This window comes from Pyxicephalus adspersus, chromosome 12 (assembly GCF_032062135.1).
Source record: "Pyxicephalus adspersus chromosome 12, UCB_Pads_2.0, whole genome shotgun sequence".
In the NCBI taxonomy this organism is placed as follows: Eukaryota; Metazoa; Chordata; class Amphibia; order Anura; family Pyxicephalidae; genus Pyxicephalus; species Pyxicephalus adspersus.
In genome coordinates this window covers 1329048-1342446 of record NC_092869.1, presented here as the reverse complement: position 1 = coordinate 1342446, position 13399 = coordinate 1329048, and the positions used below count along the sequence as shown (strand labels likewise).

The 13399-nt window shown below is 46.1% G+C and overlaps 1 protein-coding gene across 6 annotated transcripts in view; it reads right to left on the bottom strand.

Moving 5' to 3' along the window:
• UBAP2L (ubiquitin associated protein 2 like) overlaps positions 1-13399 on the bottom strand; it is a 22554-nt gene that overhangs the window by 3764 nt on the left and 5391 nt on the right. Inside the window, exons 9-26 of one of the 6 annotated variants that reach the window (XM_072428619.1) lie at positions 12787-12861; positions 10554-10606; positions 9774-9859; positions 9521-9689; positions 8397-8592; positions 7937-8199; positions 7400-7572; positions 6687-6879; positions 6508-6562; positions 5412-5589; positions 5261-5327; positions 4590-4773; positions 3970-4058; positions 3836-3889; positions 3669-3750; positions 2991-3205; positions 1169-1228; positions 605-710 (exon numbers count right to left, since the gene is read on the bottom strand). In XM_072428619.1, the coding sequence (XP_072284720.1) occupies positions 605-710; positions 1169-1228; positions 2991-3205; positions 3669-3750; positions 3836-3889; positions 3970-4058; positions 4590-4773; positions 5261-5327; positions 5412-5589; positions 6508-6562; positions 6687-6879; positions 7400-7572; positions 7937-8199; positions 8397-8592; positions 9521-9689; positions 9774-9859; positions 10554-10606; positions 12787-12861 (2298 nt within the window). The remainder of the gene's footprint in view (positions 1-604; positions 711-1168; positions 1229-2990; positions 3206-3668; positions 3751-3835; positions 3890-3969; positions 4059-4589; positions 4774-5260; positions 5328-5411; positions 5590-6507; positions 6563-6686; positions 6880-7399; positions 7573-7936; positions 8200-8396; positions 8593-9520; positions 9690-9773; positions 9860-10553; positions 10607-12786; positions 12862-13399) is intronic. The other 5 variants (XM_072428620.1, XM_072428621.1, XM_072428622.1 and 2 more) reach the window with 5 other exon arrangements.

Here is a 13399-nt window from a genome sequence, read left to right as displayed (position 1 = left end):
GGGTACGAAGAGGTTCAGGAAGGCAGGCAGGGACAGGAGGAAGAGTCCTGACTACAAGGAAAAACAAAGCTGGAAGCAGAGAGAGCACTTACCAGCGCCTGGTCCATTGGTGCAAGCAGCAGCAGGTTTGCTCTGAGCAGCAGAAGCCCCACTAAATGCACCCTTACAGAACTCCCCCACGGTGGACACCTGGCCCAAGTCCTCAAAGCCTGTGAACAGACACAGCCCTCAGCAAGGGAAGGGAGCCCTCCACCCATCCACCAATGTACATAGAGCCAACAGTCACCAGGAGGAGCAACAACACATCACACCGATCACTAGGAATCATGGCACCCAAGTGACCAACACGAGCCACAACTTCCACAACTCTCAACCCATTCATCATCCATCTTTCAGACGGCCCCCCGAGTTAGGACCCCGCACAGCTAGTCACCTGCTGCTGCTCGGACCACCAGCGGGGGCAGACGCTCTGCTGCAGGGAAAAGTTAGGAGAGGCACCAAAACAAGAGCTGGGGAGTAGGGGGGAGTAAGAAGGCATTCACAGCTAAAAGGGGTGATAATGGGTCCAGTTGGAAAGTACCAGCATCTTTGTAATTCGCCTTACCAGTGTTGTAAGCATGAGAGCCGTAGCTGGGAGCTTGTTGGAAGGCGGCAGCGGATGTATTGACCCCAACATTCACCCCATGCTGCTTTGATGTAGTAGGCGCCACCTGCAGGAAAAAAGGGGGTAGAAATGATTTGCGAGGTCAGTGCTTTCTAGCTCCACCCTAGTGGACAGTCACAAAGGCAGGCAGTGTACAAAATATGTATTATATTGCAGCCAGGCAAGATTGTAAAAACGAATCTCCCCCTTTACCACATATGGAACCCAAATTCCTCCCAAAATCCTCAGGCTGGCAAGAACGAGTTTTAGTCAGCTGTTGGGTTATCTTTGAAGCCAAATATAAGAGCGGATTATCGATTCGGCATGCCCTGCCGGTGGAAAAATGAGATTTTCAGGAAGCCACAGCCAAGCTATTGGGCAAGCTTTAAAAACATGGCGTAAAGCACAGGCAGAACCTACACCAGGGCCGCAGAGGGTGCCCAGACAACCCCGTGAGATGCCCAGGAACCGGTGCCAGACACACAGATGGTTTTCTCACCTCGAGCAGAGGATTCTGGGACGTACCTGGGATGGATCGCCAACATACTGGAAAGTCTCAGTTGCCAGCACGCCCGCGGGGTACCTCTAGTGATATACAGGGAGGTCAGAAAGTCTCAGGGCCTCACCACGGTCATGTGATAGCATTATACAAACTATAACAGAATAACCCTCCCTAGAAATCATTCAACATAACCTGACCATTTATTTCTTTATTATCCCCATCCAGGGCCCACAGATCCCCAGCCATTAATAAGGAGGGCGGCCAATCTGACATTTTATTGAAAACAAGTTTATTAGGTTGCCGAGATAAAATATTTACAATCAGGAAAAAAAAAAGTTTTACACCAAAACAGGTTACATGACAAGTGAACACAAGTCCCAGGTGCAAAAAAACATAGCGATAATATGTGATAAAAACAGAACCGATATTGGGGGAGTCCGGGGTAAATGTTTAGGTTTTTAAAGGGAATTTGTCAAATGCAGGTGGCTAGGATACCTATGTCATGCATCCCAGGAGGCTCTGGCTGCTCCTTCTACACATGCCTGAACTCGAGCATGCACATGAGAGGCATTTATCTAATAAGAAAAAACAGATGCTGATCTCAAGCATTGGCATTGAGATCGGCTCTCCCCCCCCCCTCCTTACAGTGGGCTATGTCACTCAATCTCGCACTTGCGCAGGGTGACGTAGCAAAAAGACCGAAAGAGAAGATGGCTATCGGAACAAAGAAGATTTCTAGGACCAGATGGTGGAAAGGTTCAGCGCCATCGAGGGATCTGCGGGATTAACGATGTGTGATTTTATTTTCACTTTAAGATATTATTTGGGAGCCGGGTCTCCAGTGTTACTATTAGTAAATGTCAATGCCTATAAATTGTCCCCGGCTTCTTGTAGGTCTGAAAATTACAACCGGATAAGGAAATTCCAAGTTTAGAGATCAGAAAAAAAAAATCCAGAAAGCAGAGGATCCCAAATCTGGCGAGAACAAATCCGTGGCTTTTTTCCCCAGAATCGGGTGAGGTCACATCTAATATTTTTGGGAGATAGGAGGGACTGGGAGCTAATAATGAGATCCAATTGCTTTTAAGTTACCTGCAACACCTCTACTATCTGCGGACTGGACTGAGCTGCGCCAGTGCAACATTGGCACAGATAAAACTAAGACAGACTTACCCTTAACAAAGAAGCACGGAAAGGAACAAGCCAGATAAATAGCTGAGTCTTAAATTAGATAATAAGCTCTAACATCTACCTTTCCCTTTACCAGATATGGATACCAAATCCTCAGCCTGGCAAGGTTTAGTCCGCTGTATTGCAGGCTGTGAAAGGTTTTCTGGATTTGGATACATTTCCCTAATTCCAAAACCTACAGATCAAGACCTCACTGGGCACTAATTCTGTAAAATATCTGGAGGTTATCAGCCGTTATACCAAATGTAATACTGCTACAACAAAGCAAAGATAAGAAAACGGGGTGAGAAGATCACAGGAAAAACATGGAAATTCCCTTTAAAAACCTAAAACTGACCGGACGTCCGATCTTAAACAGCATTGCTCAGTATAAACTGCCCTGCTTGGGGGTAACCCAATGCAGATTGGAGGTTTAATCTGTACTTTCCGAACTCATGCCATTCTGTCGTAAGGTCATGTGACCCCCGTACCATGCATCCGCAGGGCGATCGCTTATCCGACAGTGATGGGGCGGGATGAAAAGTCAGACTTTAGATTGTCGTGGGGGTTGTATGTTTAAGGTGCAATTTTGTTTTATATATTTATTATGTCCGTTGTCGCCCACCTCCCCCAGAGCACACAGTGTTTAGGATGTCAACGGAAGGGCGCACTCACTGGGAACACGGGGCCGTACTGGAAAGTGCTGGGTAGACCCGGTACCCCGGTGTAGTAGGGAAGACTGGTATAGCTGTATCCCGGAGGCAAGGCGGGGTTAAGGAATGTTTGCTGTGTGGTATGGTGGCCTTGAGTCTGGCTCTGTTGTGGCTGTGCCAGCGTTGTTGCCGGGGCGGGGGAGGAGGCATCTCCACGGCCAAACTTGGCGAGGTCACCTGTAAGGAAAGAGGAGGAAGGTCGTGAATATCAGAGTCTCAAAACATTTACGGGGAACAAACTGTTTGCTGCTTAATATAAAAATGCAAGAAATACATTCAAATCTTTTACATGGGAAGACATTCTGCAGGATATAAAGTAACAAGAAATAGCACTTGTTCTACCTGCTAATAACATAACGCTACACCTAACTCCCCCACCTACCAATGCATAGACAGGGAAGTGGTCCAGGAAGTCCACTAATGACTATGAAAGGGCAGCACAATGGCTCAGTGATTAGCACTCCGGCCTTTGCAGCGCTGGGTCCCAGGTTTGAATCTCGGCAGGGACACTATCTGCATTGAGTTTGGAGGTTCTCCCTGTGTCTGTGTGGGGTTCCTCCAGGTACTCTGGTTTCCTCCCACATTCTAAAAACATGTAGTTAAGAAGTTACTTAGCTTCCCCAAAATTGATTTTACTTACCAGAGTACGGGTTGCTAGTCAGGCTTGCGTCTCTTCCAGTAAGGGGAGTGCTGGGTGTAGGGAACGGGATGCTGTAATAATCCTGTAACAGAAAGACGATATTTATTACCAACATCCTACAAATACAGCAGGGCCACCATATATGTAATAAAACAGCTGCAACTCACCAGAGGAAATCTCGTCTGTAACATCTGAAGATCGTCGTAACCGTAAACCTGTGGCTAAAAGAAAGAAATAATGACTTGGGTGGACAAGATAAAGATATACGTCTGCTATTCTCCATCTCTCATTGGACACTTACGGGATAGGCGTGTAACAGACCAGGAGCCATGATGTATGGATTGGGTAACAGCGGGGCAACACCAGGGGGGAGGTTCGGTGGTGCTTTACCTGAAAGACAGAAGGGTTTACAGAACAATTCGGGTTACATCTCCGGTGTCCCACTGTGTACATCTACTCTCTTATATTCAGAATCTTTGCTCCACCTGAGTAAACTATGAAATCCAATAAATATCACTGAAGTCTTTAGACTTATTAAAAAGTTCTTTGGATGAAAAGACAACATTGCTTTGAATTTGCATTCAGAGAAAGACAATTGTTCCAATGGGAAATAATAGATTTATAAAAGATTATGTTCAGGCATTGGGTCAGTACTAAGTCACATGACTAATGCCAACAACCCCAGGAAGCTATAAACTTTTATTTGGAACACTCTTGGCAGGGATCAGGTCACCTGACCTCTTCTAAATAGGAATAGATTTTACCCCAACAACTTTGTCTTTACCTAACTTTAGAAACATCTACATAGGATTCACTCATCCAGCTAAGGCTCCACTATAGACTCTAAAAGCTTTACAAGCAGCACAGTGATAGAACTGTATTGGTATACCAGGTAATGGAACCTTTTGGAGCTCTACATACCTGATGTGTTGGCAATGGTGTTCCGTGTGGATGGGGCGACTGTGGAAGTTGTGGTCAGACCAAGCCCAAGGCTGCTGACATTGAGGGTGGAGGGCGCAGGGGCAGCGCTGGGGATGGTGCTGGAGGCCGTGGAGAAGGTGACAACTGACGAGTGCAAACTAGTGTCACTCTCCACACTTGTATGCTGCAAGAACAACAATACGGTTTAATATCAGGAAGGGGTAGGTCAGAAAGTGGAAGGAAAGAAAAATACGAGAGGAGGAAAATAAGTCAGGAAGAGAAAATGGGAGTGAATGAGGCAGAAAAAGAGGGGTTAAGGAAGAGAGGAATAGAGGCAAAAGGTAAGGGAGGAGAAGTGAGAAAAGAAGGGCGAGGAAAAGAGGGAACTATGAGGGGGTAGAAAAAGGGTGAGAAAGTATGAAGAACAAATAAGGAATGAGCAAGGTAGGACTGAGATCTGTACTCACCAAGGGAATGGATGAGGCAGAAAAAGAGAGGGGTAAAGGAGAAGAGGAAAAGAGTAGAAGAAAAGGGTGAGGGAATGAAGGGGTAGAAGAAGGGTGAGGGAATGAAGGGGTAGAAGAAGGGTGAGGGAATGAAGGGGTAGAAGAAGGGTGCGGCAAAGAGAACAGATAAGGAATGAGCACGGCAGGACTGAGGTCTGTACTCACCAGGGGAGTGGATGAGGAAGTTCTGACTGTGGAGGACACAGGCGTCTGGTGCTGGGAGGGTAAAGTACTACGGCAAAGACAGACAGGTGAGTATTAGTACACAAATACCAACAATGGGTAATGTTATATTAATTTTATTATATTCACCTACCTGCTCAGCTGTGTGGACACAGGTGGATTCTGCAGCTCCTCGTTGTGGCTCAGACCAGTAAGCTGGGAGGAGTGGGATCCAGCTGTGGTCAGTAAGGAGGATGCAGAGACCGGGTCACTGAGAGCAGAGATACTGGGGGCAGATGATGAATCTGCTTTCACAGAAGGAGTTGTGGCCACTGTAAGACACAAAATATATATAAATAAGGAAATTCTGATCAAATTCCTCTCCATACTTCCGACCTGGTGTTGCCTGGTTACCGAAATAACAGGGGTACGGAAAGATTGTTATCAGGTCTAAAACAGAACAAGATTCCCCAGTATTACAGAGGGGAATAGGAACATATAGTTCCAACACTGCCAGTGTTTTCCCCAGTCCCCCATAGCTGGGCGCACCACCCGGCACTTTTCAGTGACTACCCGGCTGTTCTTGGCTGGTTAGTGAAGAGTTGGGTCACAATACAGGGGCTGCCAACCGGCTTCAACTCTGTCTCCTCTAGTCTTTTTATATTCCAAGGACTGATAAATGTGAATACAATGAATTAGTCCACAAAGCAGCTTCCCTGCCTTCACCCTGACAATTATACGGGATTACAGCTGTACAGATCTGCCATATTCAATCAGACATCAAATCTGATCATTCTACTGGCACTCTGGTTAATATAGCACACACTGTCCCCCCTTTAAGACTATAGACAGTCAAAAAGGGTCTACTGGTGTGCAACACTATTATGAGACATAGGGACTTGGAAGAATTTGTAGGAGAGATGACACAAGAGGTGTATAAGGCAGATATTCCTATGTTGCATCTGCTAATTTCTTCTTTTTTGATCCCCTTGCACCAACCGTTGACACCACACAACATGTGACATCATTATCCAAGTCATTAGGACTCGGAAGGGGCACCGGATGTATGGGAGAGTGAAGGAAGTTGTTGTCAAAGAACCAAAAAACCAAATAAGCTCCTATTTTTCAAGTCTAAATGACTGGCTGATTTCATTCTGTGATTAAGGGGGAGAATATTAACCTCTATTCCAGGAAATGTCAATAAGTGTAGGTACATATGTTACATATATATTATTATTTTTATTACTTACATTCGCCGGACACAGAAGCCTGCATTGTTGGAGTTTGTGTGGAGCTGAAGCCATTCTAAAAGAAGAGATAAAAATATAATTATTAGTATGGGCCCCGTGTATGGACCACCTGATCCCAGCCAGCTCCCGCACAAATGCAGCATGGAACCGGAGCAAAGGCCACACATTCAGAAACGTACCTTGGACTGGCTCAGTTCCTTCTGTGGGGACGAGGTGGAGGAAGAGATGGGATACCGCCGTGTTTGCGTAGACCTCTGCTCATATAAAGGCCCCTGAGAAGTGCCCTGTGAGGTATAGGTTGCGCTCTGGATGCTGCTAGCTTGATACGCAGATTCCGGGTTCTGACTGCTGACTGCAGAGTTGGAGGACTCACTGCGAGAGCGAGATGGGAAATGGTCAGAACTGCACTATGTTCAAAACAGGAACAACAATATTGATGTACGCTCGACAAAAGAGCTGCAGAGGTTTCCGCAGTGTCGATTGCGAGCGTGGCTTTGCTGTGGCACAAACTGTCCCCCCTTTGGGGCTACGGATAAAGCCGGAAAGGGTCTACTGTTGTGCTACGCAGAAATATCATTGTATATAAATATCAGAAAGGTAATTCTGATCCAGACACTGCAAAAATTACAGATTTTCCAAGTTACTAGAGAACATTGCAGTGATCTCCCCAGTTCTTTAAGCCGGGCGCACCTCCCAGCACTTTTTAATAACCACTCTGCTATTTTTTGGGTGGTAACTGAGGCGCTGGGCCAAAATACAAGGGCTGCTACCCACCTAAAATTTCTACCCCCCAGCTTAAAAATAATTTCTGGGTTGAACACTGCATTTTATGGGTTTATGAGTGGCTGGGGGTTTGTGAGAGACAACGGTAAAAGCAGCAGCATATGTGTACCTTGCCGGGCTGGTATACAAGCTGTTCTGTGATTGGCTCACTGCAGCATTCGTCGTTGGGGAGGATTCGTATTCCTGCAACACCGGCTCCGATCCAAACTGCAAAGCTCCAAACTGCAGATTGAGCCCGGAGATGTCTGCTGTACCCGGCATTTCCACGGCTAGAGCTGGAATCTGTGGAAAAATAAAATTTAAAACTTAAAGTTAATTGGAGCTGAAATACGAGGGTTTCCCAAATAATGAGCCCCCACAGTTTAGCGGTCATGCTAATTACCGGGCTATCAGAAGCCAACCTTCCATCCGGGACCAGAGCTGTACAGATCTGCCACATTCAATCAAATATAAAATCTGATCATCCTGTAGGGCACTCTGGTTAATATAGCACACGCTGTCCCCCCTTTAAGACTATAGACAGCCGAAAAGGGTCTACTGGTGTGCGACTTTTAGGACTTGGAAGGCCGCAAGATTCAGGGGGCGCCTATTTGAGTGCAAGCTCCAAAGAACTAAACGTTCACACACCTCCCGGTGGCTGACTAACCTTAGACGTCAGAGAAGTTTTCTTCTTCTGAACTTTCATCTTTTGATGGGCAGGCTGAGGGCTTCCCGATTGGTTCTCCGATGACACCGGGGACATCTGTGGGGGGTGGTTGCTCTTGCCGGTTAGAGGTGAGGAAGGGCACACCGGTGCGGCGGGTTGTGTGCTCGTCCCCGGGGATTTCTCCTGAACGTACAAATCCATCATGGTGGAAGCCGGCGGGAACGCTTGACGCTTGTTGAATGGATCCGATGGGCTCTTAAGATCTGAAAGCAGAAGAATGATCTCTAATAGCAGCACAAGCTAAAAATGCTGCCGTTATGTTTTAGATTTGTGTGGAAGGTCAAGCTGTCTAAATTGTCAGACCTCTGCAGAGTGACCACTGTATTTGCACAGGAACAAAGGTGCTTTTCTGCAGCATGACCACATATAAGAGATTTCATTTTGGCACATCAGATCTTACCAAACTGCCCCAGGGATGGTGGTTGTGCTGCAGAAGTCAGGTCCCATGTGTTGTTACTGGATGCATCAGACTGTGAGTGTTGGGCCGCCAGCTGAGCTAGCGCTTGCGCCGTCTTAAACTGCTCCAGGAACTGCGAACCGGTTGTGCTACCGCCCTTGTGATCTCCATCTCCGAAGCCCTTACTTAACATGCCAACCTGCAGGAACAAGAGTCCAAAAATGTAAAAAACAACCTGCTGCCTAGAATTGCTTTAACAGCTATACATGGTACAAAGGGGTCAAATCCTGTTCATATAAAACGAAATGTAGTTACTGCATACAGATCCATCCAGCCAGCGGAGTGGCGAACAGACTTAGCAGTAACAATTAATTTTGCATGCGCTGTCCCCCCTCAGTGGCTACTGAAGAGCTACAAGGGGTCAACTGGCATGCCAGACAGAATATAATAACCTGAGAGCCATTAACAATCGTGGTCGAGGACATTTATAATTATTATTAAATAGGATTTATATAGCTCCAACATATTATGCAGCATTGTACATTAAATAGGGGTTGCAAATGACAGACAGATACAGAGAGTGACACAGGAGGAGAAGACCTTGCCCCGAAGAGCTTACAATCTAGTAGGATTTAAAAGGTGGTTACCTAAAAGTGCCGGGTGATGCACCCAGCTAAAAGGGGCCGGGGAGAACACTGCAAAGGCTGAGAGCAGCACCAGGCAAACTTGTCTTGTGGTATAAAAGGACAACATATAGGGCAGCCCAGTGGCTCAGTGGTTAGAACTTTAGCCTTTGCAGCCCTAGGTCCATGGTTCGCATCTTGGCCAGGACACTATCTGCATGGAGTTTGCAGGTTCTCCCCGTGTGGGTTCTTCCGGGTACTCCGGTTTTCTCCCACATTCCAAAAACATGCAGTTAGGTTAATTGGCTTCTCTTAGACTGTATTAAAGACATATGACTATGGCAGGGACATTAGATTGTGAGCTCCTTTGAGGGACAGCTAGTCACGTGACTATAGACTTTGTACAGCACTGTGCAATATGTCGGTGCTGTATAAATATTGTGTCATAATAATATTCTGGGCTCTATTTATGGGGATAAAGCCCCATGTGACACCGGTACTTACCATGCTGTGGTGGGAGAAGGAGCTGCTGGGGCTGTTCTGGCTCAGGCTGCTCTGTTTGGAGTTGCTAAAAACGAGAGGTTGGGACAAGCTGGGGTTCTGTGAAGTTTCCAGCGAAGGGCCCTCGTTCTCTAGAGAGGGGTTTTTCCCCAACAGTACAGCCAAGTCAATCCTGCAGAGAGGGAGAGGAAAATGAAGGCCAGTTCAGGATATAAAACACCTAATACAGAAAGGATAAGCCATGCCACACACTCACCTCTGTCCTGCAGTGATTGTCACATTCTCAGAAGGTAACGGGACCGACGACACGCTGGATGCAGTGAAGATCTTTGTCTCCGAAAGCTGCAAATATCACAAATAGAGTTTAATAGACTGAATTAGTAATGTATGTTGTCTCTTTGGTCAGCCCCCCATCCAGGATGACTAAAGTCCAGTCTGAACTACGGAGAATGAGATTATGAACAAATGGCCTGGAACACTTTTTAAGACTTGAAGGGCCGAATATGATATCAGAATATTTAAATGTACAAAAAAGGGGATTTTTAAATTGTCACTTAACACTGCATGGGTCAGCTTCACCTCTACAGCCTAAAGGCCAGAGATGGTCAGCTGCACCTAGAAATTACATCTTGTGTAGTCGCCATGTACAGATCAGAAAGCCGAGCAGAAGCGGCAGTCTTGTCTTTGTGGCAACATTTAATATTGCATGCACTGTCCCCCTTAAAGGTCACATATACAGCCGGAAAGGGTCAACTGGCATGCTAAAGAGTTTGGAAAAATATTGCTGCAGGTACAAAGTTTGGAACTCTGAAAAACACCTTCAATAATAGCTGAATCTGGCCCACCCCTTCTGCACCTTCCTATTTGCTGGTGAAGCAGCACTTCATAGCAAGGGACCAATAGGAACGTAAATTGGTGGGGCTCAGCAATGTCAGAGCCTTGTGTGTATCTCCAGTTTTTACATCAGCACCCAAAATATATATTTAGGGCTCTAAATGGGTATTAAATGTTTTATTTACAGCCCCGAGGTACTTACATCTTCATTCCAGTCTTCTGTCCCCCACTCCTCGGTCGCTGTTCTCCAAGCACCTATTAGGAAAAAAAAGCAGCATCCGGAGTTACAATATTACCTAAGAGAATAAAAAATGAACACAGCCCTATTTATTGTAAATCCTGTATATTAATATCCACAGCAATCAGTGAATCAGGAAGAGAATGGACAATGTATCTTAACATCAGTCTCCGGGCATTGGAACTTCTGGATGATACAAAATCTCTTCTACAAGCACAGAACTGGATGGAGCCCATTAGGGAAGTGGCGATCCCAACGAGTGGTCTGTGTGAGCACAGTGATCAGATTCTGGTTTTGCCAGGCTGTCCGAGGACTTATTCTGGTTTCTGGGCACAAGCTAGCTTTGTACTTGGGACCTTTTAAGTGCCACATTTGGACTCCAAAATAAAAAGGGCCCAGCTCTATTTTAAAGGGGACCCGTCAGAAACTAGGCAGTGTCATTTCCTGTTCTTTACATGACCAGGGGCAGCGAATGTGTATGAGAATTCCAGAAACTTCCCCAGCTCTGGGTTAATTCCAAGTTAGTGACCGGCTATTACAATGAAGAGGAAACAGCAAATAGCACATGAGCAAAGTTCGCTCTCACATTTCTATGGGGTCTGGCCAAACCAATGCGATATTTAGAATTGTTCTGAGACATACCAGAGGTTCTAGTCCTGATGTGTCTCAGCCATTAGCTGCATTGGAGATGATTGTCAGGAATCATCATGGGGGCTCCACCATATCCCTTAATATTATTGTATAGTGGGCATAAAGTGACTGAGCTATGATGGGGGGGGTATTTAGAGAATGGCCGAATCTGCATGGTGCCATTATAACCCCCCCAGGAGACAAAGTAATATTCTAAAGCAAGAACCAAAACCAGAATGGAGGGCGCTTTGTAACATTCACAAATACATACAGGTTCTTTTTTTGCCTTCCTCTGGATCAATAGGGTTTATATCAGAGGTGTCACCCACCAGGGTTTATTTCCCTATAGTAAGTGAAAATGATGTCCTAGGTCACATGGCTCCGTAGCTGGGACACAAAACAAAATATTAGAGCCCCCCACAACCCAGAGGAGAATTCTCCATTCTCAGAGAGCCCCCACTCCTCTCCCCTCGCTTCTACATTCACATTCCCTCTTTAGATTCATATTTGTGAATACTACAAGCAGCCCTATAGGAAACAAAACACATCCTGATTATATCAAAAGTAAAACCACCAGTAAAATGTCTAAAATTATTATTATTTATACCATAGGACAGAATTAGGCAAATGCAATTTGAGTTTTATAAGACAATAGGACGGGCAGGGCAGAAGAATTGCCGCAGTTCATGTTTCTGAGCAGTATCTTATAGGGACATAAGGTGAGCATGGCGGCAGCTTCCATCAGTGCTCAACCTGGAAATGTTTGGGAAGAAATCGTAGGAGGGTAGCAGCCCCTGTTCTGTGACTAAACTCTTCAGTAACCAGACAAAAACAGCCAGGTGGTTGCCGAAAAGTGCCGGGTGGTGCGCCGGGGAGATCACTGTCCATGCCTCACATTCTCTGATCCCCAGATATTTGATGTTTATTCTCTACTATGGGCTGAGTTTATGACAGATGAAATGCCCAACCTGCAGTCAGCAGGTGAAACCATTAAGGGGGAGCAGGGAATCTACACTCTCTACACAATCTACAATCTGTGCTGAGGGAGCACAGTTTAAGACAATGAATTGAAGTTTTGAACCAGAAATATTTTTAGGATGGGTGGGAGGAAGCTGTAGGTGAGAGGCAGCCTCTGAATTGTGACCAAACTCTTCAGTAACCACCCAGACACAGGCGGGGGTTAGGGAAAAGTGCTGGGTGGTTCACCCAGCTAAAAGGTGTCGGGGAGATCACTGCTCTGCCCCTCATCATACAAGGTGGTCAGGTGAACTGCGGCACGTCTGTCTGTCCATTGCGTCCAATACCAGGTTTATTCAACTCTTGGATGCAGGAAGCTCAACTGTCCATCGTTCCGACTTTTACCACCAGGCCACACCAATGATACTTTAAGCTGGAGAGCCGCCCCCTCCCCACCCAGGATGTTTTACCATCTGCGCCGGGATTCCAGGCTGCATCTTTATCCGCCCCACATCAGAAGCATTAAGACACATTGCCTGGGCAGGGTTAGGTACACACAACAATCAGAATAAAAATAATAAATAAGGGTTATCAGGGGCAGTCAGAGCACCTGGATGTGTCATACCAGGAGCAGAGGCAAATTTTCGGGGATTATCTGAACCCTCACCCCCAATGTAATCAAGTCCTGAAACAAAAAAAGGAAAAAAAAAAAGAAGACAAAATCAGATTGAGATGAAGCGTAGAATATTCCCGAAATGTAACTTTCCCCCCTGGGGGTCACCCAATCACCCCAAACCCCAAGGTGAAGCTGAACCCGAACCTCCCAAAATTCCATGCATATAATGACCGCTGTACCTCACAGGATAACCCAACCCCCCATCCTAGAAGAACCCATAGTGTGCCCATGGATGGAACAACACAAAATATTTGGCCTCTCCGCCTCAATCTTGTAGGAAACAGCACAGACGTGGAGGAAAGTTCAGGGCAGCTAATGGGGCAATTGATCGGGCAAGAAGGAAGGAAAAGTAAATTCTATACAAATAATCGTTCCAATCGCTATCAGTTGCTGCTTTACCAAACACGCAAAGGAGAAGCCAAATAACTTTGTGAGGTTTTCTGATTAGCAGTACAGCAAGAAATTTCTTCATATTGTCCTGAACCCCCCCAGTGCAACCCTGACCAGAATCAGAAGAATGGGTTTTATCTCAGCAGGCACTGCCCTG